A 27,598-nucleotide genomic window follows, 5' to 3' on the forward strand; every position below is an offset into this window, starting at 1 on the left:
GTGCTGCACGCCGTCACTCGGAAGCGGCGACTCTCCGCCACACAGATTCCGTGTGTCTCTCTCTTCTCTTACGTCGGTACGACGCGTGGATCCACGCTTGAGAAGGAGGCTCGTGCCCGAGCGTCGTCCGGAAGGGACGCCAGGCGGAGCACCGGCCGATCTATTCTCGCCGACTGCTCGCGAACGGACGCGGATGACACATACACGCACGCACACATCGTTCTAGTAGCACACACTACGCACGATCAAGGAGGACACGCGTGCCGCGCGGATCGCATCTCGCGTCCCGTCTTCTTCCCCTCTTTCATCGTGAAAACCATCGTACGCGACTCTCTGTGAGAGCAACCGTTGCTTGTCCGTCTGGCAGCTTTCCGGCTGCTGCTGCTGTTGCTGCTGCTGCTCGAACGCGAAAACGCTCGAACGATGCGAGCCTGCTCCGTGGGAGACTCGTAGGAAGCCGAAGGACAGTGTCAGGACACGTTCCGCGCTGCTCAGACCACCGCGGTCCCGTGTACCGCTTCTCACCGACTCTCCTCCCGGTTAGTGTGTACGTACGCGGACAGTGGGTGAACTGCGTGCAACGATAGCACGGTGAATCGGATCGAGTGACCTGGCAAACGACATTCAACTATGCATCCTGGAGCGTGATGGACAAGCTTGCGTTTGCAGCCAACAGTTACCAGCTACGCCTTGCCGGCTTACTCATGGATACGTGGATATTCTTCCTGTTCGTCGCCATTGCCGGTGAGTAATCTGTTTTCATTCCTGTTCTTGTAAAGTAAGAAATCGAGTATGGTGTTAGCCCTGGTCGGTCGGTGTGCGTGAGTGTGTGTATCGATTCGACGAGAGGCTCGCAGCGTGACTTTGGTCCGCGTGCTGTCACTCGACGTGTCAATACGCATTACGTATGCACAACAGGCACGTGCGGCACGCTGAGTAAGTGCGTCGTATCTGTGCCATGGTTGAGGCTCGATTCATTCAGGAGATCGGCAGAGAGAGGGAGAGAATCCTTTCCTTCTTAACCGGTGTTCTACCACGTAGATTCCGTTTTTGGAGCGTTTCAAGGCTCTTACATAGATGCAACAGAGTCAGTCCCTTGGTAAGTTCTCGGAATGGAGCGTGTGGTGAGAAAATATTGTCGGAGAAACCGGTACGCGTATCGAAAACACTCGTTCGATTCATCTCTCGTTCCTCTCGATTATTCGATAGAAGTTTGTTTTTATTTGGTACCGCGGGGGACCTCGTGGGGAGGTAGGCGCCACGGTATAGTATTGCGCCAGATGCCTGAAATTCTTAGCGATGAGCTAATGGGGCTCGAGGAAGTCCTCTTTTGTCCTTCCTTTCTTGTCTCTCGACTCGTCCCGTCCGTCGATCTATCAGTCTGTCTGCCATGTACATACAACCTTCCGTTTCAACGCATTCAAGCGAATTCTCCCCTCTCTCTTATCCTCCTCTTCGTCTTCCTGCTACTCTGACTCTTTCTTTCCCGCAGCCGGTTTTACTCGTAATCCTGTCTGTCCTTTCCAGTCGTATCTCCGGTTGGTGCAGTCAGAAGCACACCCCGGGTATGTATACCCTCGTCTATTTCCTTGGTCGGTGCCCGTCGGCGCACTCGTGCGAGAGGATCGACGGAAACGGGGGTAACTATCGGCGACTCTGCTCACTCGAATCTCATTTACGATCGTGAACGTCGTAAAACCGCCGGTCACGTACTCCAACCGTACCAGACTTTACCTTCTAGCGTCGCGCCGCTCCTGTAATTGCTCTTCCATCGATCGCAATTCTCTTTTCTATCTCCCTTAGCTCGATTCCGAAAACGATCGAACGCGAGCGTCGTCCATCGCGTGTGCAGCTTTCTCTCCCCATGGAGATTCTCGGTCTCTCCGTAAATGGAAGCGACGCAACGCTCCTTTTCTGCGTTCGCCAGACCGCTAAAAGCAGTCGTGCCTTTGATAGCGCCACGGCGTCTGATTTAGAGAATCTCGTGGAAAAAAGGGGCAACATGCTGCGCCGGAAGTCTCGGTTAAATACGGGAATATTCCGGGAAAACCGGCTGGTTGGAGAAAAAAAAAAAAAACGAAGGAAGAAAGATGGTAGATTTTCAATAGGCGCAAACGAAAAATGTATTTCGCTTTTTCGCGGTTTATTTCATCAGGGGAGGAGGAGCAGAAAGAGAGCGGGTGGGTCTGCGATGGAAACGAAGTTTTCGGTGTCGTGCCGCGGTGAATGACGTCTCTTTTGGGAATCAGACCGACTGAAGCTCTCGCGGAGAAGCTTCGTCGAGTGATGATCTCTGAAATGCACGCTTTCACCCTTGGTCTGTATAACGTGGGAGGACGAGGAGGCTGAGCTCATCGCCAGGGCAGAAATGCGATTCTACTTGAACGTTAAAGTGCCGTTCAAGTTCATTTTCAACACTTGAAATACGAACAGAGCGTATAAGCAGGCTCGTTGATCTCGGTAGCGCGTGCTAGTTACACTTACACGCGAGCGCCACTAGGAAATATCGCGTTCTTTTCCGCTGCCTGCCCAATGGCCGCATCAATCGCCGAGGCTCTTAAACGATGATAAGCTTCTGTTTCGTTTTGTTTCGCAGAGATATTAGTTTCCATTCATCGAACGTTCACAGAGTTAGTACACTCGTAACGAATCAATTACCGTTGCAACCGCGCCGCGCGTTTCTCCGTGTCGTTCTATTCGAGCTTCGGTCTTCCGTCGTTCCTCAGGATTGTATCATGCATTATTCATCGCTCAACGGAACTATTATTTGATGCATTTTATTCACGTTTATTCACGTGCCTTTGTATACGTATTCGGTGTGTTTATCTTCGCTGTCGGTATCCATTTCGAGAACCCGCGGTTTCGTAATACAAATTGCTTTACTCCCTTTTCCTACCAAATGGATACTATTGTTACGCATTCAAACGTACTATGTACTACGTAAATTCATCTTTACTTTCCGTTCAACTTAAGATTAAGTTACTTTAAGTTAATATCGAGGCGAAAGCATCATCGTGAATTACTCTACCGGGGAAAAATATTCCTTAGACCCCTGGTGATTTCCTTATTCGATCGTCGCGCGTAAAGTTTCGCGTTTCATCGGTAGAAGTTTCGAAAGTTCTACCAGCTATTTGCCTCCCTCAAAAAGCTTCGTTTCCAGGGTGGCTGTAACTAGCGGTTCTCCACTGGTCTGCTCTCCACCTCACCACCACCACCCGTCCTTTCACCACTCTTTCTCTTTCATTATCCGTACAGGCAATACTTCATACTTGACTCGTGCACGATCTAGGAATTCTCATTACCTTTTCGTGGCACGGGCACATTCATCAGGTGTCAAATAAAATTCGCGCGAGTCTTCCTTACTTAAACTTTAACAAAGATCTACCTTCTCACGGTGCAGGTGCACGCAAGACACGCTCTTATTTCGCTATCGTTGCTCCTTCGGATGAATGAACAATGTCCTTCTTCGAGGATCCCCTGCTAATCTGTTATCTTTGTTGCCCGTTCTAACTCGTTCACGTTGCGTCAACGTCGCCTTTCACTTCCAAACTCTAGTTTACGATGGCGTCATCCTTGTGTCTTCTAACGTCCCCGCTTCGTGATAATATCGTCAAACTTTATACCGGTCCGTGTGATAAATAATTATCTCTAGCCAAGGCGGAACGATCTTCCACCCTATTTTTAAGGGAGGTTCTGCTCCCTCGTATTCTCGTTGGAAAGTTTTCGTCGCTACCCTAAATCCTCGAAAGAAAACTGCCAGGAAAATCTGCTACGTTATGGTGTACCTATACGTAAAAAAGAAAAGGAAACACGGGGGAAAAGCTCGATCGACCGTGCGTTCGTGGTCAGGGTCGGTTCCTCCGAAGATTTCGCGATACACGCTGGCAACGTCGTCTTGGCAACGAAGTCGAATGATTTTACGGGGTCTCTGGTGCCAGCTACATCGACCGTTGTAACGAACTCGAAAGAGGCAAAAGGGAAGGGAGAGGGGTGCGTTAGGTAGGTAGGTAGATGGGTAGGTAAGGCAAAGCCAAGGGTTCTGGCGAGCAACGCGGAAACCCTGTCGAGAGACATAGAACGCGACGAGGAGCAGGTGTTCCCCGCGATACCTTGCTTTGTCCTCCCGGCTTTTTATTCTTTAGCTGCCCTGTGGCATCTGTACGCGAAGAAGTCCACCCACTACGATAACGCATGGACAGCTGCGCTTGGAATTTCCTCTTCGTCTCTCGCGATATCCTTGGAATACACGTGATACTCGATAGGGATACAGCCTTGAAGGGTGTGACTCGATTATCAGCGATAGCGTTTAGAGATAGGAAGTATTGCCTTACGATTTCTATTCGTGGAATAAGAAGCGATTTCTTTTTTATCTTTCTTCGAAGAAAAGACACTTGTGTATTCCATATACTTTATCCGCGGGCTTAAGGAGATGCTCTGTTGCGGCGTGCGGTGTCGTGTCGTGAGAAATCGGCGAAGGGGCATCGTCTCGGACACGATCGTACATACATACCTGAGCCAAGGCTTTGCTCGAGCAAGCCCTTCAGAACGGCGAGAGAAGGCTCGGTGAAATCGAGGATACCTGGGTGAACGTAGGAGGAAAGCCGAAAGTCAAATATAATAGCGACTCTCTCTGCGTCTTTTCCGCTTTATTTGAAATCGATCTCTGCTCTCTGGCCACGAGATACCCATATCCGATTCGAGCTGAACGCTGCCGCGTATCGAATGGCCGGAATACCTTCTTTTCCCTTAGCACAGTTGCTTGTCGTATAAACGTTTCGTTCACCGTGTCGCAGATTTCGCACGGTCATCGGTGAGAACAAGCGTTGCACAAAGCCCCGCCGTTTCGTATGCATTCCCTCGGCTTGTTATCCGAGGATCTGAAACACGTTTCGATCCTAGTATCCGCTCTTCGTCTAATCGAATTAACTTCCGCAGAGTGTGTGTGCCTCGGTGTTTACTTATCGATTTCCATTTTCTCGTGTCGCGTGCGACCGGCACGCGGGAGATACCCCGCGGGCTTACTTTTCCGTTTCGTGATCCAGCGCACGCGATCCCGTCCTCGCGAAGTTTATGGTCGTCGCACGATGATTAAACGCGCCTCCGGAGGGACGTAACGAGCCCCAATTCGAGCTTGACATTTTCGCATTCGACGTGACGATTCGCGTCCAATGAATTTCGTATCGCTGCAGCCTGTCCTATCTGTCTTTGCGAAGATTGAAAAGCACCGCGAATCGATGGAATCGTTTTCGACGGTGACTCTATCTGATCGTAGCGATTGGAAAAGAGTTCACTCGATGAAATAAACGCGAAGATCGCTTTCAGAAATATTTCGTCGGATTAAGGGAAACTCTTCGTAGAGGAAGTTAAAGCTGATTTTTATTTAATACACTTACGGTACGATGTAGGTACTGCTAAGAGCAACGGCGGTACAAAAGTGTGGCTTTCCAATCTCTTCTCTCTGGTCGTTTCACGCGTTTCTGATAAAGCACAGAGCACGATCTTAAGAGGTGCAAGGAATAGGAACGTGGTCGACGCAGCATCGCGGTTCTCCAGACGAAAGAATGCATCTCCCCGTGCCTGTGATGCGACGGCTGTGAAATTGCACCGGCAATACTTTTGTCCGCGCTGAAGAGCACGTACTTCCTCACAAAATTCTCGCGGCGCGGAGGTACGGCGCAGTTTCGCCACCCACGAACCCTCTCGACCACCCGTCAACCTCCGGGAAACCTCTAAGCCCTGCAACCCACTTGCACCACTCACACCATCCTTGTTTCTCTCTCTCTCTCTATATATATATATATATTCTCTATATACGCCATAGTCGAATGGGGGTAGTTCGCACGGTAATACAAGAAATCGCTCCATTGCTCGGTTCTCGTGGAATCAGTTTAATTTCGCGCCTGGCACGAAGCGATTTTTTACTCCACGTCATTTCCATTCTAGATTAGAAAGGGAACTGTGTGGTATTTTTGAGACACAGTTTTCTAAAAAGTTGCTTGTTTATTATCTAGGTGAAAATTGGTGGAAACTACCATAGAGAATTCGGTTGATTTTAATGGTTATAAAGTAGGGTTTGGTTTGAATCGAAGAACAGTCGATTTTCGATATTTTTATCGCGAGACTTAACCGGCACAGTGTGACAGATTTGAAAATGAATCGATTGGCCGCAAAAGGCAATCGTCGTTGTGGATACGGGATACCTACATATGTATTTCAGGTGATCATATCTGTGCCAGATCGACAAGGAGGAAGAGAAAGAGAATACTTGCCTGCACGACGACCTATCGAAATTAAGAGCATGCCTGCGTTAAAATAGATCCATTCAGCGTGAAGTTTTCTCCGTTAGCAGCCAGGGGAATCCGCTAAGAGACACGCCACAAATCCTATTCGTTTCGATGCTTCTTGCCTGACAAAGAATCAACGAGATGAATATAGGTCGAGCGCTGGAGGGTGGTCTTAGGCACATGCTTCCTCCTTTTCTTTTTCGTTCCATTGAAATGATGCATGCAACTCTCTTGGCCAGGGACTTAAGATTCAGAGCGTCTTATGCGCTGGAATCGATCGCACTTGACTCACCCCGTGTACACGCACCACTGCATAGAGAGCTCGAAATGAATCTGGGTCGCCGGGGACAGCGATCGACCGCGGGTTATTATCGAGAAACGAACAGGCCAAACGCGTAAATTTCCCTCGGCCAACAAACGAGCCTTCACGCTGTTTCTCCGCAGTCGGAATCCACCGGGCGGAATCGCTGGCAGGTGAACAGGAGGGGTTGGCTCGGATGTGCAAGTTAAGCCTGTGGTTGCCGTTTGCGATCGCTAGCGACGGCTTTGCTCCTGGATTTCAGACGTCGCAATCGGCTTGTATTTAACCTGCAGACTGGCTTGCACGTCTGAAACATCCGCTTCTATCGTTAAATCCGCTCGCTGCCGGATGTGTTGGGTGAATTATTAATCGTGTAATCCACTATTTTTAATTCAATTCATCCTAGTTCGATAAATATCTTGCGACAACTTCACGTCGATCAGATTACATTCCCGACGAAGGGGAGAGAAAAAGATGTTAAGAAAAATCGTAGATTGCACGTAGATCGATACCTGGTAATTTCCTAGAACGTTATCAGACCGACTAAGTTTGTGGAACTACTTGAAACGTGCTCGTTCGTAAGTTTCCCACTTTGTGAGGCTTGTACCGTACATCGAATGGAAGTTTGGTACGCGTGGCAGCGTCATTTTGGCGTGACTGACAGGAGAGGAGCGGCGTTGATCCGGGAATTCTGGCCTGGTAGATTTTCCCATGAAATTTCACCTCCGTTCGTCCATGTCGCCTCGGAACCGTTTCAAAAGCCGGGACGATATATGTATGCAACGTGCAATCCGCGGATTCAACGGTGCGTGCCGATGCAAATCTGATTTGCGACGTCGATGTCTTTTTCGCGACCGTTAATGGGCAACTCCGTCGCCTATCGGTCCGCGCGTTTCAACCAATTCGTACCATTTCATTCGATTGCGCCCCGTGTACGCTTTCTCGCCCACGGTATACAGGGTGTTTCAGTTAAGGCTTTACGAAGCGTAAATCTTGGAGAAATAAAAAGAAAACGTGTCCAAATTAACGGAATGCTTGAAACGATCTCTAACCACATGTGAATCGTTAGATTTTCACGGTTAGAAAAAAATCTCCCTTCGTTGTTTTCTTATTCCGAAGGTCTGAAGTAAAAAAAATTGTATCAGCTGCTCTAACAACCTCGGAGATAACAAACGCTCAATTTGAAGGATCCTGTAGAACGTGATATTAAATTCGAGCTGAAGCAGCGTGATTAACCGTTCCAGTTTGCGGTCCCAGATCCACCGATGATATCGGGTGTTGGCGGTAACGTAACCTACCGTATAGATAGATCACGCTCCGATACGTTCCACTGGATCTCCTTTCCGTTCCGTCTTTTCACGGGCGGGAAAATTCCAAGTTGGACGACACGTCAGTCACGGTGTCGTGATTCCCCGGTCCCTTGTGTCGCTTTGCATCGATCTAGCCGACGCGACGCGGCACACGGGTCCGTAAGCTTGATCCGTCGTGGTCAGCTTGGAAAACGTCGAACGCGTCCGTGCGAGGGGAATTGAATTTACAGTGGACATTTCGTCGATTCGTAGCAAGTTCTCTCCTCTTTCGGTGAAAATTCGCACGGTTTGATCTCGTGTTACGGTGTTGGCGGTGTCAACGACACCGGATCGCAGTTTCGAGTGTTGCAGGGAGGTTGCACGCGCGCCTGCCTGTACACACCGGGTTGCTAACCGAGTTACCTGCTGCGCTGCGCTTACCGGTGATACGAATTACAGGCTTGCAGCTCCATAGACGTGCACCGCGTGTATATTATCTCGTTAACGTGGCCCACGAAGTTCGACGTTAACTCCCGCCGCGAGACAACGGCCCGCTATCCACGTTCCGACATCCTATCGGAATTAACCTAACACCGCCATCGCCTTGTCGCACAGGGGAGTATCTTTAAACTGGGTATAATTCCAGGAGAACTTCAATTTTCTTCCCGCTTCTGTTACATTGAATTACTTCGGATGAATTCGTTCGATGGGAAATCTTGTTGAATTAATTCAGCAATATTTCGATATTATTATTATTATTGGATTTCTTACTGCACCTGCAGTGGATTTATCAAGCACATTATATTACACATCGATAACGACGATACAATGTTAGATAGCGATGTGTAATGTAGGTCAGGTTCACCGATAAATACTCTAATCTCCGTTTAATTGTATACACAGCGATACCGAAATTGGCCAATGCAACTATCTAATAAATGAATGTTGTAGTTAACGTGGTAATTGTTGTTGGTGTATCTCTCGTATGTACGTATGTATACACTGAAATTCCTGTGGGTACTTTTTTGTTTTTGCGAAGAATAGACGCACGTGTTACGCACGATCATCGCCATCAATCATTGATTCACTTGTTGTTACCGGTATTCGATCACCCACACCCACGATACTCCCGTGCAGAGCGGAAACAGTCTGTTCCACTTCACACGTCCCTGCTCTGGGTCCCGGTTCAGGTGGAACAAACCCCAGGCGAAAGTTCGATCGGCCTCGCTCCCCTAATTAATGGCCATATTAATTAATAATAACAACGAACGCAGAGCTGTAACTCAATTAGCCGGGGTACAGTAAGGCTACCGCGGTAATACGGAACATAGTGGGCCGCGTCTTGGAACACGCGAACAGCATGTACGTTACCTTGTTACCGGTGTCCTCGAAGTTGGCGAGTAACTCGCGTCGCGAGACACGAGTACTGCAAGCACCGTGCAAAGTTGCTCGCGGCTCTGTACAGCCTCTGTTTCTTCAGCCTAACCGCCTACTAACTTCCCCGTTGAACAATAACGCGATGAATTACGCGAGCGATTATTGCATTATCCACGATAATTCCCCGCTTTTCCCCCGATGGAACACCCGCGTAATTCGAATGGTGAAAGTTGACGCGCATCGCGGGGGAATTTGCTTTCGTGCCTGTGTACCGAAGTTTCTATCGCCTGGGAATATCGAGAGTGACTCCTCGAGTTACTCGCTCAGCGGGGAAACGTGGTTGAAAAAGAAGTACCAAGAAACGACGGCAGAGACACGCTGGTAGCATTCCCGATGATGCGACTGTAATAAGTCAAAAGAAAGAAATACGAGTTTAAGCTAGTTTTTCACCGTGTGCGCGCACGCTGGGCCATTAGTCAAGCCGAAACAGGCGGCAGACACGGTATTCTTCTCTCGTGGATATTGTAGCGGCTATGTAGAACATCGATCGGTGCTCGGTAAGAAGGGAACAGCCGGAAGACGGTTCTAGAGTTAGTATACAGCGTTATTTACATATTATACATGACACGTAAAGTAACGTGGGACAGGCTGCGCCTGTTTCATTTTCTTTCCTTGCTTCACGCGTATCCGCCTCGCTCTCTCTCTCTCTCTCTTTCTCTTACGCGTGCGTTTGCTGATGCGATGAAACGAATGATCATCTCGCTGTCAGTTACGATGAAAATACGGAAGAATACTTCCTACGCGATCGGCGTGTAGATGTTGTAACGCGCTATTACGGTATCGCCTGACGGCGCAAATGGAGCGTCGAAAATAGAACTTGTGCACCGAGTGTGCCGTGATTAGCGAACGCGTGTTCGACTTTATCGAATTCCCCTCACCGACAGTGACTTGCGAATTCGCATGTAAATACTTCCTACTTCGTTTATAAATTTATCTCACCTCTCGTTATCCAATCCCCATCATAAGTACGATCTAGAAACTTTATACAGAATTTCCTTTCCCACTCTCTCTCCTCTTTTCTTCCCGACTCTTATTATCACATAGATCAGGTGTTGTAATACCCAAGAAGTCCTCTTCCAATGTTCTACTTTTCTCCGACATGATCTTATCGTATAACTTAGCATATTTTTACAGTTATCACTTTGTACGCGTTATGACGAATTGTTCGAGGTAATTGGTATTACCATTGTTATTGCTGAAAATCCCAATGAGACAAAGGGAGGCGAGGAAACGAGGCGCAAGCCTGCGGAATTATTCTTCCCCCTGAGACGTTTTATTAGGCGATCGCGTCAAAGAAAGAAGAGTAGCGCGGGTTGGGTCAAAGTAGCAGCTCGGGCAGCAGTGATAAGAGAGCGCGAGGGTGAGCAGGGAATAGTCGTCGTCGTCGTCGTCGTCGTCTGTGACGAAGTTCCGTGGGACACTCGAGACGAGACCGCCGGCTTGCAGTCGGTCTCGCGAACGGGGGTGGAAGCGAGTGCCACTATAACATCGCGAGTGCCGACGGCAGTCCACTCAGACCACCTCTTCTCCTCTCTTTTCACCCTGCTTTCCACTCCGTTTTTTTCCTCTACTCTCTCTCTCTCTCTCTCTCTCTGTTCTCAGAATACGAGGCTTTCTCGTGAGAGATCCTTCATGATCACGCGATTATATTGTAAAATGTTCCGCGACGTCGTTTTGCGAAACACGAGTAGGAGAACTCGAGGAAAGTCGATTCGGGGAACGTGTGAAGAAGGTGAAAATTGAAATTCTCGAGGGCGCTATTAATTCGACGCGATATCGCGCTGTTATCATACCGTCTCGCGGAGGAAGAATGGAAATGACCACGTTTCGTTCCTCGAATTGGTTAACCGAAGTGGTTTCAGATATATTTGTTAGATTCTTATTGAATAACAAATTCGAGAACGTCCAATTAACAAACGTATCTTCCATGGAGAGAAAGAGAAACAAAAAACAGTTCGATTGAATGTCCACTTATAAATCCCCCGAGAAAAAAACATTCCCGAATGTACATCCCGTTTTTTCAGCCTTTAGGTAGACGCAACCCTTCAAGTGTACCATGTCGATCGACGATCCGAAAGTTTGATATTCCGTGGAATTTTTTAATTAGAGGATACATCGAATCGGAAGGGTAGCCCGATTGAAAGTGCTCCCTACGTTCGAATTCCAAGGGAGAAACTTTTTTAATATGCCACGAAGGTTCATCGGAAAGCGTGGTTCGAACTACGAGTTCGAGAAGTACTTAGGTTAAACTCGATGTATGATAAAACGTTTCGCCCGGCCTAAGGGCGGGGGGGTTATCATAGTTGGGCGGAAAACTCGGAAGCTTGTTCCTTTAATACGTCAGACGGTATTAAATTTTCATGGGACAAACGTATCGCGTGGGACACGTTTGCAGAAACTGTAACCGGCCCGGGTATTATTTGTTAAAGCGTGCAAAGCCGCGTCGTTGCACGTTGAACCGTTTCAAAGTTGCGGAATGCATAATGCGCCCTGCTAGAAACTGCTTCGTGCGGGAAAAGTGGAAACATCGAGCTCGTAAACGACGAGTTTCCAGCGGTCTCTCGATCCCGCCCTTTTTATTCGCGCGACTGAGGGGGGGGGGCTAGATTATGTGTTTGCGATAAGGAATGTGATCGAGAAATATGAGGAATGACTCACGGTGAGCATCGAAGGGACTAAGTATCCCCGTTGTACCGCAGCGAAGAATGAAAATTTTCTCTCTCGAAGAAGAAAAAAGTTTGATATTCTCGAAGCAAAGTGATTAACAGTGGGAACTGACGAGGAAGGAAATGATTTTTCTTTACGCGAATCCCGAGGTATTCTGCGTAACAGGCGTAATAGGCCGATGGGCAAGTTTAGAATCCTCTTTGTTGCTCTATGATTCAATTGGTCCTCTCGGCTGGATTCCGAGGACTATGGTTCGTTGAAATTACGCGAGTAAGCCGTATGAAATCCTCGGGAGAATTTCGGACTAACGATTTATGGATGGAGTTGAAAAGTCCCCGAGAGCGTTACACAACCGTGGAGAGGATTCTCTGTGCCTTGCAACTTCGACTGGGAGTCGCGTTAATGACTTCTGGCCGGAAGTTGTGTTTTTGGAAACACGGTTGTTTCCTGTTCAACGATCTGTCGAAAGTTTTGGTCCGGTGGAAAAGCCCCGGCCCGTTAATTTCTCCATGCGGATCGGGAATAAAGCACGGCCGTCGTAGTTTTATTGCGTTTTAACGGTCTCACGGCTCTTTAAACTATGCAGAAGAAAATCTATAGCGTGGTTGAAGTACAGGAAGGGCGAGAGAAAGAGAGAGAGAGAGAGAGGGTTGTGCATACGAATCGATACTTAATATCCTCATCGACGAGCCGGAGAATTTATTAATTGGAAGGAGCGGCTATACTGCGGACAAAAAAGAAAGAAACACGACTAAAAAGAGCCGGGTTTCAATTTCCCTCTCCGCCACTCGATGCATTCTAACGCTTTTTAACTTTTCCACTCCCTTCTGTGCTAGCGTTTTCCGCGTGAATTTATATATATATACGTATACCCACCTACACCGATCGCGTTTAGCCGTATAAACACAGACAGAATCTTGGGAACACGGAAGCCGCGAATCTAGTGCACGATCGCGTACATGTCAGACGTGCGTCCATGTACACGTAAGTACGAGGATATATACGGACCGTGGGTGAAATCGAGGGCGGTGGAACGTCGAGGAAGAGAAGACAAGGGAAAGAAGAACGAGGCGAACGTGCATGGAACGACGAAGAAACGTTGGAACATAGATAAACTGGATAAAGAGAAGGAAAGAAAGGGGTGAGCGATGGAAGGAAGAAGAAAGAGAAGGAGGCAGAGGTTGCCAGAATCAGCAAGGTTTCCGGTTATTCGATAATTGAAGGGCAGAGTAGAATCGGGCGCAGATTCAGAAGTCGCCCCGCGGCTGCTTTAATTTCGCGGTCTTCAAGCGCAGGAGGGGGGATCGATAATGAATGGAAACGGTGAAATCGAGTGGTAGAAATAAGCATGAATTCTCTCTCTACCCAGTGGCACCATTACCCGTGTATTTTCGGATTCGATCGAAACGCGAAAGAGAAACAGACCGATGTGAATTTCCCTTGGACAGTTTAAACGGCAGAGTGCAGGTAGTTAAATTAGTTTCATTCGAATCGTTGTAGCTTTATGACACGTTATGGCCTCTGAAGAATTATTATTCGCTGCTTCGCTTGTTCCCCGCGAACAATCAATTATTTCACGATAGCTGCGCGGTACTATAGTACCTCTGGGGGTCGTCAAGTCGTTCTTTTCTCCGCTCTTTCTCTTCCTTTCTTCTCTTCGTTCGAGTACAGTAGCAAAAGCCCCCGATGAACGTAGAGGAGGGAATCGCGACAGAAGGTTCTCCGCGATTATTCGCATCATTTAATGCTTTGGTAATTGCTTCTTCGGTGCACAGCCTCCCTCCTCTATCTCCGTGGAATTGTACAACGGTGCACGGGTATTAGTACCGTGTCAAGAACGTGTAGTACGTCCTCCGGTTTGGCTGTGTGTTAGATTACGAGCAGTACGTGTCAGTGTGTCGTCACCGTTCTTGATTCTCCCGTTCCAGTTTCTGCTTCGCGTTCATTCGTACATTTGCACATTCAACGCGACATCTGTCCAATATCAGCCCGACGATCCGCAGCCTCTCCGCCTCGTCCCTTTCTTCAGCTTTCGTCCGTGTCTATTTTCTCGTTTCCATTCGATTCATAATTCAGACGGCAGCGAGCCGCGGATTTAACTGCCTTTCGCTGTCGAAAAATCATTGGAAATGTGTAACATGCCGGATCCATTCCCCCTCCATCTTTCGGATACCTCTCGTCGTTACTGTACTTTTTCCATTAAAAATAAGGAGGATAATTTCGAGGGTTATTTCACTTGGAGTTCACGGTGAAAGGAAATTTCGCCCGGGCATCGATTCTTCGAAAACTCGGAGTTTCTCAATTTAAACTCGACGAGCAGCAGGCCATCAGGATCTTGGTAAAATTAATCGTGGCCCCACTAGCTAGCAGGTAGAGGGCGTCTTCGCGTCTTTCAGCCCCGTCCAATTAACTTTCTGGTAGAAGAAACGCTCCTCTTTTTCCCCCGCGGTACACGCTCGTCCCCGTCCCTTTCGTTATGAATACTTCATTCGCCGGAGTGTTCAGCATTCAGGCCGGAAAAACAAATATCCGGCTGTAAAGTCTGGCCTCGGTATTCCAGCAGGGATGTACTCTTTCTCTATTTCTCTTTCGGCGAAGAAACTCCATTTCTCGAGATGGATATACAGGATAGAGGACAGTTCACCGTCATTCCGCATTCCGTGCATCGGACGGATTAAGTTTGTGCACGAGCGTAGACTGCGGCTCTTAAATTGCGCTGATCCGGTCTTTTCCAAGAAAGGACCACCCCACGAGCCACCCTTCCACTCTAACCCTTCTTTAGCCACAGTTTCCGGGATCCCGGGAGAGGACGTCGTAACGTACGACGGCTGACCGTAAGCTTTTCATCGAATCCGGCGTCGCATCTGGAAAATTAGATCAAGCCGCAACGAGGCCTCGTTAGGACTGGTCACTCGGTTGGTCCACTTAGCCGGTTTGCGCGAGAGAGGGCAGATGTAAACACGGTTCCGACTTGGCTCTGCTATCTGCTCTTTGAATGCAAACCGTGCGGCAACCGGGCAGACGCATTTAGATGCGACTTGGGATAACGTAACGAGCCTTTAGAGACCTGGTAAAGTATTCTGCAAGTAGCCCTGGATTTGTCTAATAAATCCAGATGATAACTACGATGATGATTCGCGCTGGCTTTTGACATCGATAATTTGTTCCGTTTCGAAATATACCGCGCAGGAAATATGCTGGATTAATTCGCCCAACGATAACCAGAGATAATTTGATGGGTTCGATTATAATTAGGTATTCTGTAACGAGCAGCTTAATAATTCGCCAGCCGTGTTATTTCAACCTAATCGATATTACGACGTGTGCGTGCAATAACAATACCGTTCTAATTAGACTGATTAATCGGTATAACCATTCCAAATCCCAACCCTGTTTCTTTCTTTCTCTCGCTCTCTCTCTCTTCTTACTATTTCCCTGTTCGGGGGCGAAACAAGCAGCGTGTTGCAGCAGCTGTGCAGTTCTCGTCAGCAACGGAGCGAGCATTATCAGTCGAATGCCTCCGCGTCCTGAAAATTAAATCAGACCTCGACAAGACCTCGTTAAGACCTGCCTCCGTTGCTGCTTATGCTCGTTGCATGCGCGTACATTGAAATACATATTACATTAGTCTTTTATATTAGATCGGTGCCACGAGCCACGAATGCAGAAATGCACCACGCTCTTGAGATGCGAACGTTCCCTCGCGACAAAGAGCTGCGCGATACGATTCCAAGTTTGCGCCACTTTTTTTTCTCTTTTTCTTTTCCTGTCCGTCTTTCATTCGTCGCCGCGACTTTGTCACCTCTCACCTCGCATTCGTGTTTTGCGCGTTGATATACGTGGAACAGGTTGGACACCAGACACGTATCAACGATGGATGCCACGCCCGTGTATATTAAATCGCGCGTTTCGTGTCAAGGTTCCCAAGCATTTAACAATAACGAGAGGATCTGGAGCAATTTCCCAAAAATTGCAAAATTAGCAATTTCCCGTGCTTTTAAAGCACTTCGTAAAATCTAATTTGAACCGTTAAATGCTACTTATATTACCATTATCGATTTCTGCCGTATTCACGGAGCAAAAATGAAACGTATCGTCGTTTAAACGCGTGAAATATAGTAGAATCGTTACAAGTATAGAAGAACCGGGAGAAAATGAATTACGCTCGTCGTCGTCTCGTTAGAGAGAGACGAGGGGAGGTCAGCAGCATCGCGATTGCACGTCGATAGAGTGCATCCAGTGAATTGCACAGGGACAAGTGCAGCAAGCATGTCGCGTCGGGTGTTTTCGTTAGAATGTGTCTCCGTTGCGCTGTGAAATTGATTAAGATTGCGCCGGAGCGCAAGTTGCTGACATTAAATTACTTTGCCAAGAATTTCGCGAGTAATGGGATGCATAGCCGTTCCAAAAATAGCCGCTACGTTACGAGTTATATCTATATACCGGTGATACTAAGGAAAACGTTAATGGCGTTCGCCAGAAGACGATAAGAACCGGCAACTTTTGTTACGAATGTGCCCATATTTCCTTACATTATCGCTCCGTCATTGCGATACGATTCCGCGTTATTTTCTTCCCTCCCATCCTCTCTACTCTCTCTCTCTCCTTTGGGATTTCGTGGCACAATAGCAAGGGGGGGATATTTTATTTCGCTTCCAGCGGCAAAACCTCTTCTCGACGTATTTTCCGTCTTGCCAGTCACGTCCGTCATGGCATCGTGGCCGCCCACCCTCTATAAGAGTCGTCTGGATATTACCCGGTGATTGCGAGCTTTTCACCAAAAGGCCTTTCGTACCTTGAAAATTAAATCAAGCCTCAACGAGGCCTCGTTAGACCGCCGTCCGACACTCTGTGTCGGGATATTCCTCTGATCTATTCGTGCACCTTACAACACCGCTTGAATATTCTCCGATATTCGACGAGTATTACGAATAAATTCTCCAGTTCGCAAAAAAATATCATTAAATCCTCTTTGACGTTCTCTCCGTAACGTGTATCAATTTTACATTTGTAATTTTCCCCAACGGTGAATGCAGATGTTTCCGTGGATAAACAAAATCGCTGGGTATGTTGAAACTCTCCTCGTTAAAGTAAAAGAATTACCACGTTCGTATATATAGAGGTGTGTACTTTACGAACGGATGGATATTCACGATTCTAAAAGTTTTCTTCGTCTTCTACTCGCGTTCGCGACAAACTTTCGGATAGCGAGGCAATTTTTCAACGCCTAAAACGCTTCGAGACGAAACGCGCGCATCGTCCAGAAGTAGATAGAAAAGACTATTTTTAACGGTACTTTCGAAACGAGAGAACTTGAAAAAGTATTCTCCGGGAGATCTCTTTTTATCCGCCGAATAAAGGGTGACTGTAAGTTAAAATCGGAAGTCCTCCGCCACGTTCGTGCAACTTCTTTCCTCAATTCCGAATGTGAATAGAATACTGTCTCCCAACTTCGTTCTGTCATTCCAGAAACACCATGTACAGCACTTGTCTCTTCGTGTATTTCCGCATTGGACAAAATGTTTCCGTTAAAGCGGTATACTTCTTTCCCTCCGACTGTTGGCTCGCATCTGTTGCGTTCGTGTTGGAGAGAATAAATTCCAAATCCGGTATTGATTTTACACGCGGAGCGGAGCCGCGGCTGAAAAGAGGAAGGCTAACCGATGACGAGTATAAAACAACCTCCGCTCTGCCTCCATTAATCGGTTTACTTTCACGACAAAAAGGGAAAAAAAAGAAAGAAAAGAAATTTACATCCGCCGGGAGGGTTCTTCGAGACGCTTTTCGCAGATTTCGCCTCGCCTTCGCCGTTTTCCCAGCTCTTCACGTCGGCGTTCAATTATACAGGCCGAGAACGGGAACGCGTTGCAAAGATTTACGTTGTACTAGCTGCGCGGTGTATAACTTAACCCTTCCTTCCGTTCGCGCGGTGATTTCCTTGGAGAACTGGGCTTCCGGTGTTGGCCATTAATTCACCGGCAGAAGGTGCGGCTGAAACAATCTTCAAAAAGAAATTTTCCAATCTACATCACGTGTTCTTTATTCCTACATATATAAATGGAGAACTAGATGCATGAACTTGAGACGTCAGATGCAAAGACAAGTTCGCACGACCATTGTGTTTGGTGCCCCGTCGACATCGTGGGCGGGACATTCTCCTCGTCGCGTGTACCACCACGACACGGACCGCGGGGTCCTTACTATGCTAGCAGAAAGGTGATGACGGAACGTCGACGAATCGACGAGGATGGGTACTCGACCCCAAAAGAGATCGAGGGAGCGAGGAGGTGACTTACGATCGCGGGACCATAGGAAGAAGAGGGAGTTGTAACGCGACGTGGAGGCACGATTCGCTGAACCAGCAGAAGGAAATCCTCTCCACGAGGCGACGGCTAACTGACAAGAAGACCAGCCTCGCTGTCAGCATCTTCTTCATCTGCTGTGTGCGTGACTCTGTTTCCTTTCCCCCTCGATGAAACAAACCGTAGGACAAGTTTAGGACCACCTGCTATCCGGAGGGGTTTCCTGGTAATGCTGATGAAGCGTCTGCCCGTCAATTAGACGCAATTTCGGCAGCAATTAGTGGAGTTATCCGTCGACCAAATATCTTCCGGCTTTTTGCCTGGGATAGCGCGTTTTTAAAAAAAACTCCTTGTCTGATAGTTTGGGAATGCTCGTGCGTTTCACTGCCCGCGTAATTACGGTCGGGTTAGAAAAAACCCGCTGTTTACTCCGAACTTCGATATAGAAGGTGTTTTTAAGTGGGAAAGTTTGTTTCTAATGCAATAAGCTGCTCTAGCTGGAATTGGGTGAAATAGGTAAAGTAGTACGTTGGTTGAAAAAGTTTGATTAGACCTTGAACTAGAGATCGAAGTCTGCTTCGTTACTCGATAATAATCCTTAACTCTTCGAGCTCGAGCGATGTGTACGATCGGTGGAAGAAATATAGCGAGGTCGTAAATTAAAGCTAAGGTATACCTGGTGCGATCCTCACCGAGCTTCCGGGTTCTTCTCAGGTTCCTGTCGATATCCTCGAACAGGTTAAAGCTATATTTCTTTCGTCGACTATACCTCATCTCTGTTTGCTTTCTCTCGCCGCGATATAACATTGTTTCAACGCTCCGCGGTGCATTGGTAAATAATTGAAATATTCTAATTACGCGACGGTCTGCGCAGAAAGGGTTAATCGTACAATTTTCGGATTAGCCCGTATACCAGAGCGTATTCTTCGAACCGCACAGGCAGCAGGTTCCCAGATTCGAGGTCGAAATCGCGCTATCAGCGGCGAATGTCCGCGGGTTACGGGCGCGCGATCAGAGCGTACATCGCGATGAGTATAAATTGCGTTCGGGGCGCAGTTAACCCGGATAACAGGCGGGTACTCGGTATGGATCGGCTCGTAAAAGCCGCGTGTACGTGTGTCGCGTGTGTTCCGAATAAATGCGTGCAGCGGCACGCATTCCACGTACGAAACGGCAGCAGCCTCGTAAAGCGAAATAACGAAAAATTGCGAACGCACGCTGCCTTTTCTACGAACTTATGCGCGGCGGACTCGACGAGAAAATAACTTTTCCATATTTCAAAAGCTCCCGCCTTGTGGAAAAAAGGCGCGTGTATTCTATTTCATTCGCACGCCTGTCTGCCGATATGTTTTCGTAACGTCGAAATATCGTGGCCCCGTTGTGTTTCTGCGAAACGTGATGTATACGCGGATTAAAAGTGCACAGGAAAATAGTATATACTTGTTTAACGATAGATACGATTTTTCTTATACGTTTTATCAATAGATGTTTCCGCGTAGCTGTCGTTAAACGGTATACCGTAACCAATCACGATTTAACATTGTTCTTTTTCATAGCTGTTTAATAGTACCTTTGGCAAACGGCACCATAAGTCCACGTCGCTCTAATATCACGTTTACCACATCCTACTTACGCGGGACACGGTGTGCTCGTAATGAAAATACCTCACAGTCAGGCCAGTGATTAACGCTCGAACGAAAATAAATTGTGTTCCCACTTTCGACTGTAGGTACCACGAGATCTACCGCTAATATTTTTACATTTACACGAGCAACGACAACGAGTACGACGAGCGTATATCAATCAGGCTTGCTCGTCGAGGACACGGCGGTTTCCTCGTCCCTTTTGCAATTCCGCTCGCAATCCACCTACCGGAATCCTCTTACCGATGTCAGGCATTGTCCGACTGTGAAACTTGGTTCGATCGTTTCCGGAGCCAGGAACGCTTGGAATTCCTGCATCGACTTAATAACGTCGCTGCGTGTCGATCTGTATTCAAATTGGCAAAAGGAAACGGGCGTCGAGCTGTCCGTGGCGAACGGTCTGGCTCGTTCGAATAACGTTTCTCGATTTCCTCGGGGCGTAACTGCGTTACACGCCGCCACGCGCACACCACTGCAACAAAATTGATCGAGCAATTACGCGAACGGGCTACTCTCCTGCCCGTTTATCGGATTATCGGAGAGGATGGCTGAAAGGTCGACGGCCCTAGACTTACGTATTTCGCTTCCGTTCGAAAATAATCGAAACAGGGACTAAGCGAGATAGAGATAGAGAGAGGGATGGTACGTAACTGGCGCGAAATCGCATCGATCCGCCACTACGATTGAATAACCTGCATTTTGCCAAGTCGATGTGCCAACCTTAGCGTAAAACAGCCGTTCGACCGTATATAAGCTGGCATTGCGACCGCACTCTTGTCCGTTCCGCTGCTAACCGATGATCGATCATAGTTTCCAAGCGGCGGGTATTGCTGTCGTTTCTGCAATAAACCATGCACCGTAGTATCGTTGGAGAAAGTTCAACCCGCATTCTTCACGGAGCAGCCGAGATTAGATAGTTGGTGCGATATGATGACGGTAATTGCGGATAGGTAGGATTCAAGAGAAGCTGGCATCTTGGAAAGTGGAATACTACTACTACTGGTAAATGCTCTCCAGAGATTAATGGATATTTCCGTTGAAGTCTAAGCAACGTGGTTCGTGTAGGTACGTGGCAGACCTTGAAATTCGAGAAAATATGGCTCACCCTCTGCAGGTATACACCAGTGACATGGAAATTTGTCACAGTTACGTATCAGTCGTAAGGAATGATCAAAGTTGAGAATTTTTAGGAAGTAGCACGCATCATGTGTATTCCTTCTTTTTCTTTTTTCCATCCAGCTGGTTTTATCGATATCGACGTGTATCAGTTGATGGGAATACGTTACGTATATCAGAGTATACGGTCCCTGGAAAGTAATAAGGGAGGGAAAGAAATAATACCGCAGTTGGCGATTTCACGAGGAATAAACCATTCAGTTTATCCATTATTTCCACGTGGTGGAAGCGCCTCTGCCCTTCGACCCGTTTAAACGTTTTAAAGCCTCTATACCTCTTTTCTTCTCTCTTATTGTTATCGTTCCTGGCTTTATTGGTTCTTGAAATTAAACTTCGAAATTGCGACGGTTCAGCTGCGGCCAAGTTATTATCGCTGGTCTACTGTCCGTCGAACGTTCTCTTTGTTCGTTTGTGCATCGTCTATTACGTTTCGCGCGCGCAGCCTGTGCAGGTATGTGCCGAGAGAATTGATCGATGACACCTCCTCCTGCACGCTCTTCGTCATTATCCCCCTGTAGACACTGCCAGTGTACACGCGCAACTTTCCAGGGATATCAAGTGCGTTTCGTAATCAACCCGTTTACGTCGAATTATCCCCTGTCCACGTCGATTACGTTCTCTTCTCGAACACGCGTGAAAAGTGTCACCATCGAAGAATTTCACTTGTAGAAAGATGAAATTTTCAAATTTTCAAGTGCTTCCGTCATTCGAAGCGACTTTCAACGTCAAACACGATCCCGCTGAACGACTACTGTATTTCCGATGGTTATCTTCTGCGGGAAGACACAATGGACTTGGAAGAGGGGGGAGATCTACCATCGACCCTCCGATTTGTTAATCAAAATTTGCCCTTCGCTCCCTATCTAACAACGATCGAGGGATGACTGTACCGAGTAAGGGCGATTTACCGTGGAAAAAAACGGCGAGGGGGTCCGATGGAAACCGGTCACGAGAGCATTCGTTACGGTTTTATTTATTTCGGCTGGGTCAGAGGGGGGACGATCGATCCTCGGCGGCGGCGCAGCCGCCGCCACTGCCGCCACCACCTTCCATTGCCTCTTTCTCTTGGTATCTCGGTGACTTCGACTCGCTCTACCTACACCAACCTAATCGATACTCGACCCGACTCGTCTCGATTCGACCATGCTCTCTTTCCCCTGCAAAGAAGACGACGACGGCGACAGCGACGGCGACGTCGCCGTCTCGAGCTGAACTGTCTCTGGGCTCTTCCTCGAGCTTTTGTGTCGCAGGCGCGATCTAATCGCTTGATCGTGCTCCGAACCGTAGAATTCCGCTTGATTCCCCCCTGTTGACCTTCTGCTTCATCCCTCGAAGATGTCACGTAATTATCGAGCACAAACTGGATGCGACTGCTAAGGATAATGCCACTGAAATCCTTTCTCTCCGTCCCTTTCCTTCCTCCTTCTTTTTCTCACAGACCACCGTTGATTCGTTTATCGAGATAGATTTTCCTTCGTATTTCTCGCGACACACCATGCTGGTAAAAAGAATTCTCTCGACGTCGCTTTTCCGTGGCCAGTTAAAACGAATCCCTTCCGATGTTAAGCGAAATGGTTCAACTCTGGACACCTGGGAGAAATTTCCTCGAAGAGCTCGAGAGCTTTCTTCAAACCGACCGATGTTCCACAATGTAAAACTGTAATCTTGTTATTCGCGTCGGACGCGCGCGCGCGCGACCGAGACAGGATGATCAAAGAAAGCGCAACGGAGGATAGGTTCGTTTGAAAACAATAACGAAATTACAATTTGCAATTTCATCGGGCGTACAGTTGATGGAGATTTTCTCTTGTTGCTTGGTCCTGGTTTAATTGGACGACATTACGGAAGGGACGCCTAATGCTCGCATCAAGATCGCTCTGCTCCGTCTCTAATGTGTTATGAATTATGCACTCGAGGGTTAAGTCCCTTTTAGTCCCTCAGCTTACTTTGACGAGCCTCGCCCTCCTCTTGTATCATTATACGTTCAAGTAGAATTACCAGCGCCGCCCGCATTTCCTAGCAGGCGTAGTTATTGCATAATTTCTCTCTCGCCCTGTCCTTTAAGCCTTTGAAGACAAACGTTAGAACGGCTTACGCGAAACACGCCTAAGAACACAGGCGCACACGATACGCCTCGTAACTTGTAATAGTTCGGGGGAAAAAAGAACCGTTCAACTATTCGAGATTACACCGTGACTGTGCGAGAGTGCAGATTTCTCTTTTCACGAATATTTCCACGAAAGTCGTCGCTGGAAACTGGCCCCTTTCGATTAAGAAGTTGAGTCATGGAGTTTAATTGAATTTCAGTGACGCTCGCTCGAGTTTCATCTTTACCACTTTACCAAGAAGTGTCCTTCGCCTTCTGACTCTTCCAGGCGTTAATACGCCGATGCAACTTCCCTAATTTTTCTTATTACGCGGTAACAATAAGCTAGATCTCCGTTTAATCCCTTAACCGCGAATGATTCCCCCACGTAAACAGTTTCGTTCGGTTCAGAGAAGACGAATCCCTGTGAAATAACGTATCTCAAGGATTAACCATGCGCCGCGAATAAACCACAATTAAAAAGGTTGAAATTGTGAATTATGAGAAGTGTAGCGATTAATACCGGCGTTCCAGGCTGTTGAACCGCGGCCAGCCATCGGTTCTATCCATCGGGTTTTCTTTATTTCCGGTCAAGGAATTACCGTTCTCGGGGAAAACGTGCTCGTGAGACTTATCTCGCGACTGCGTGCATAAGTTAGCGTGACGGAAAACGGGCGGGTGCGTCTATTTTCGTTCTCCGGTCACGTAACTACTATGCGGACATGTAAGTACATTATGCGTTGCTACTCGAGGGATATTCATCGAGACTATACGCTGCTTACACCTCTCTGTACTCGCGTAACGATGTATGTATGCATCGTGTAGACGACGGAAGAAGGCTGCTACGTATTACGGGTTGGTTGTCGAGTGAGAGCTGCTCGAGTGTCATCGTGTGCTCTATCAGTCGGTGGGTAATTACACGCGCGTGTACCGAGGAAAAAGAGCTGTCTCTTTGATTTTTACGCTCGACGAACCACGACCGAGACCGCGTCATCGACCACACACCATTTATCTTAATGCTTCCTCTCTATCTTGGCCCTCCCCGCCGAATTATCAATCTTCTCGTGAACTTTTTGATCGGAAGGTACTTAACCTTTTTCTTTTATCTCTCTCTCTCTCTCTCTGTTCGAAATCACCGCGAGCCTCGATTTCGTCTCAAGAACCGTCGTCGATCAATCACTTCTCCGCGATCAGGTATTTTTATATTCACCCGTCTGGAGCTGCGCGGCACTCTTTGCCTCCGTCGCGTATTTATAGCGCGCAACTTCCGCACGGAATGACGTATCGCGCGATAAGAATTGCTAGTGTGTGGTTCTCGGTGTGTTAAGCCCGGTGGTAATTTATGCCGCGATAATCGAGGTAATGAACGCCAGGGCAAATAAAAGTTACGTTTGTAGCCAAGTTTCCCGGGTACAGTAAATTCTCTACAAAAGTCAGTAAGTTTGGATTCTGCAAGTGACAGTATAGATGGTCCTACGCCTAGGTCTGCGTCATTGCTGCGCCCATGTTATCTCGCTCGCAGTCGGTCAAGCGTGTAACGCTACACCAGTCGGTTTCCTTTACGAGATTTCACGGCTCGACAAATCATAATAGAAAAATATAATTTCTTTAATTTTACTTTTTTTCATCTGGAATTTCTTTTAACATGTTGGTGAGATTTTTCTGATGAAAATGGTATCAAACACGATATAAATTGAACAACATTTACTTATTAACACGTTCACGGTCGCGCCAGATTTACAGGTTGCTGTCAGGCGGCCACAAGAAAGTACATTTTAAGCATAGGATTATAGTATTAAGCTTTATAATTTTTTTTTTCAATTGAAAATAATGTCTAGCTAGCTATGACGTTCAAAATTTTTAGTTGACAACATCTATTGTAATTATTGTAAACATTTGAGGCACTCCAGTCACTGATGACCACCATGGCCATATCGAGGAAACAATCTAATGTTAATACTTATTGAGTGATTAATTTAATTTCATAATATATCGCTTTGAATAAATTACAAGTCATTTCAATATCCTATTCGACAAGTCTGAAGAACAACGATGACTAAAATTCAAATGTTTATTTCCCTAAACCTTCAAAATAATTTCGAAATATTTTATTCGAAGCGGAGTATTCCAAGTCAGTATCGATAATTGAAGAAATTATTTGATTGTATTTAAAAGAACCGAAAGGAGAATATTTAAAGTCTGATATTAAATGTCTAGCAAGTACCAGTAATTGGTAAAATGATTTATATTTGTTTTAAAAGGAAAATTTCTAATAGGTATTAGTTAAAATGAATTGTTATTCAGTCTATTGTATTGAAATTCTAATTGATTCTAATGTATACAAGTGTTACAAGAAGGCTGAGTGTGTACAGGGTGGACATAGGCTAGCTAGTAGCCCCCGACCACTCTATGAACTTTAACGTCTATACTCGAAAGTGTATCGTCAACACTAACACGTTACCCAGATTATCCAAAAATTGAAGAAGTTACTTTTAAAATTGAACATTCTACGGTGTTTCGAGAGATTTGATAATCATAGTCGAACCTTAAACGAACGTTCAAACGAAGAAAATTTTCCAAAAATCATTTCGTACGTTATTAATCGATAAAACAAAAATTCATTGTTGAAAAATAAATATTTCCTGAAAATCTTCATCTTCCATACAAGATTCAAGATTTTCCCTAATTAAGAGTAATTTCAAAAGATTATCTGTATAAGCTATTATTTCAATACGCGATGCACTGACTCTAGTATTTACTAAAATTCAAAAATTCTCGTATAAATTCCGAAAATAGATTATTAATTACGGTAAACTACTGAGACGGTTTAATTAAGGGTGGGCATGGTGCTGCTTTAGTTTGAAATGATTTATAAACACATAATTAACAGAGGAAAAACCGTGAAACGGCAAAACGTCTACATTCTAATTGTTATAACATGTAAACAGAACTTTAAATTTAGTGTAAACAGAAAAAATATATAATACAATTTATTTCACGGTATTGCAACAAATAAACGTTGAATCAATATTTAATTCGTATAAAAACAATTATTTAACGTAATAATTTTACCTTCACTATGGCTATTTTAAATTTACGACCAAGGGTCAACCTGATTTCTAATCCTTACGAACTTTAAATTCAGTCTAAACTGAGAAAATATATAATACAATTTATTTCACGGTATTGCAACAAATAAACGTTGAATCAATATTTAATTCGTATAAAAACAATTATTTAACGTAATAATTTTACCTTCACTATGGCTATTTTTAATCTACGACCACAGGTCAACCTGATTTCTAATCCTTACGAACTTTAAATTCAGTCTAAACTGAGAAAATATATAATACAATTTATTTCATGGTATTGCAACAAACAAACGTTGAATAGATTCTTAATTCGTATAGAAACATTTATTTAAAATAATAATTTCACCTTCACTATGGGTATTTTAAATTTACGACCAAGGGTCAACCTGATTTTTAATCCTCCGAACTTGATTTCACAACGAGAAAGTAATAAGATCGTTGAAACGTACTTATTTGTCAAAGAAACTTGCAAAAATGTATAAATAATAATATGTAATGTTTTAACAAATTTTTGGAAGTATAAATTAATAATAAAATTGTGAAAATTAATAAATTATACGTTATTATAACATTAATAGAATTATGACTAAACCGAAGTTCGAAGTCGGGTATTTAAAGTCTGATATTACGTGCCTAGCGAGTGCCGGTAATTGTTAAAATTTGTTTAATAATTAGTAATAGAAATTCTAATTGATTCTAATGTATACAAGTGTTACAAGAAGGCTGAGTGTGTACAGGGTGGACATAGGCTAGCTAGTAGCCCCCGACCACTCTATTCACATCTCAGAACCTTCAGGTCAAAATACGCCGCGAAGTGTCTAGGGCCCAGTATAAAGGGTGAATGATTTCGCGGGACATCGCCGGGTCCTTATATACCTGCGGTACCCTCTCCCCAAAGTCATTAGCAAAAACGTCGGTTAGGTCAGGCGGGAAGTTTCCGCGGGAGATTTCCGTTACCGTAACACGGTATAATTTATCAGTTTTCACAATTTTGTTATAAATTTATACTTCCGACAATTTGTTATAACATTGCATACAGCAATTTATACGTTTTTACAATATTCTTCAATGGAAACATAGGTTTTAGCGTTCTCGTTACTTACTCGTGGTTAAATTAATTTCGTAGGGATTAAAAATCAGGTTGACCTGTGGTCGTAGATTAAAAATAACCATAGTACAGCTAAATTTATCGTGATAAATAATTCCTTTTATAGGAATGAAAAATTTATTCAACGTTTGCTTGTTATAATATCGTGAAATGAATTATTTGTGCAGTTCTGTGCATTTTCTGTGCAGTTCAACCTAATTTACTTAAATTTAC

The 27,598-nt window shown here is 45.9% G+C and overlaps 1 protein-coding gene across 1 annotated transcript in view; it reads left to right on the forward strand.

The window, feature by feature from the left end:
* The first annotated feature begins 568 nt into the window (after nucleotides 1–568).
* The window catches only part of LOC108571434 (transmembrane protein 132E), a 66,345-nt gene continuing 39,315 nt past the window's right edge, over nucleotides 569–27,598 (forward strand). Inside the window, exon 1 of the mRNA XM_017933477.1 lies at nucleotides 569–744. Coding sequence (XP_017788966.1) covers nucleotides 648–744 — 97 coding nt within the window. The 5' untranslated portion in view covers nucleotides 569–647. The remainder of the gene's footprint in view (nucleotides 745–27,598) is intronic.

This window comes from Habropoda laboriosa, unplaced genomic scaffold, assembly GCF_001263275.1.
Source record: "Habropoda laboriosa isolate 0110345459 unplaced genomic scaffold, ASM126327v1 scaffold57, whole genome shotgun sequence".
Classification (NCBI taxonomy): Eukaryota; Metazoa; Arthropoda; class Insecta; order Hymenoptera; family Apidae; genus Habropoda; species Habropoda laboriosa.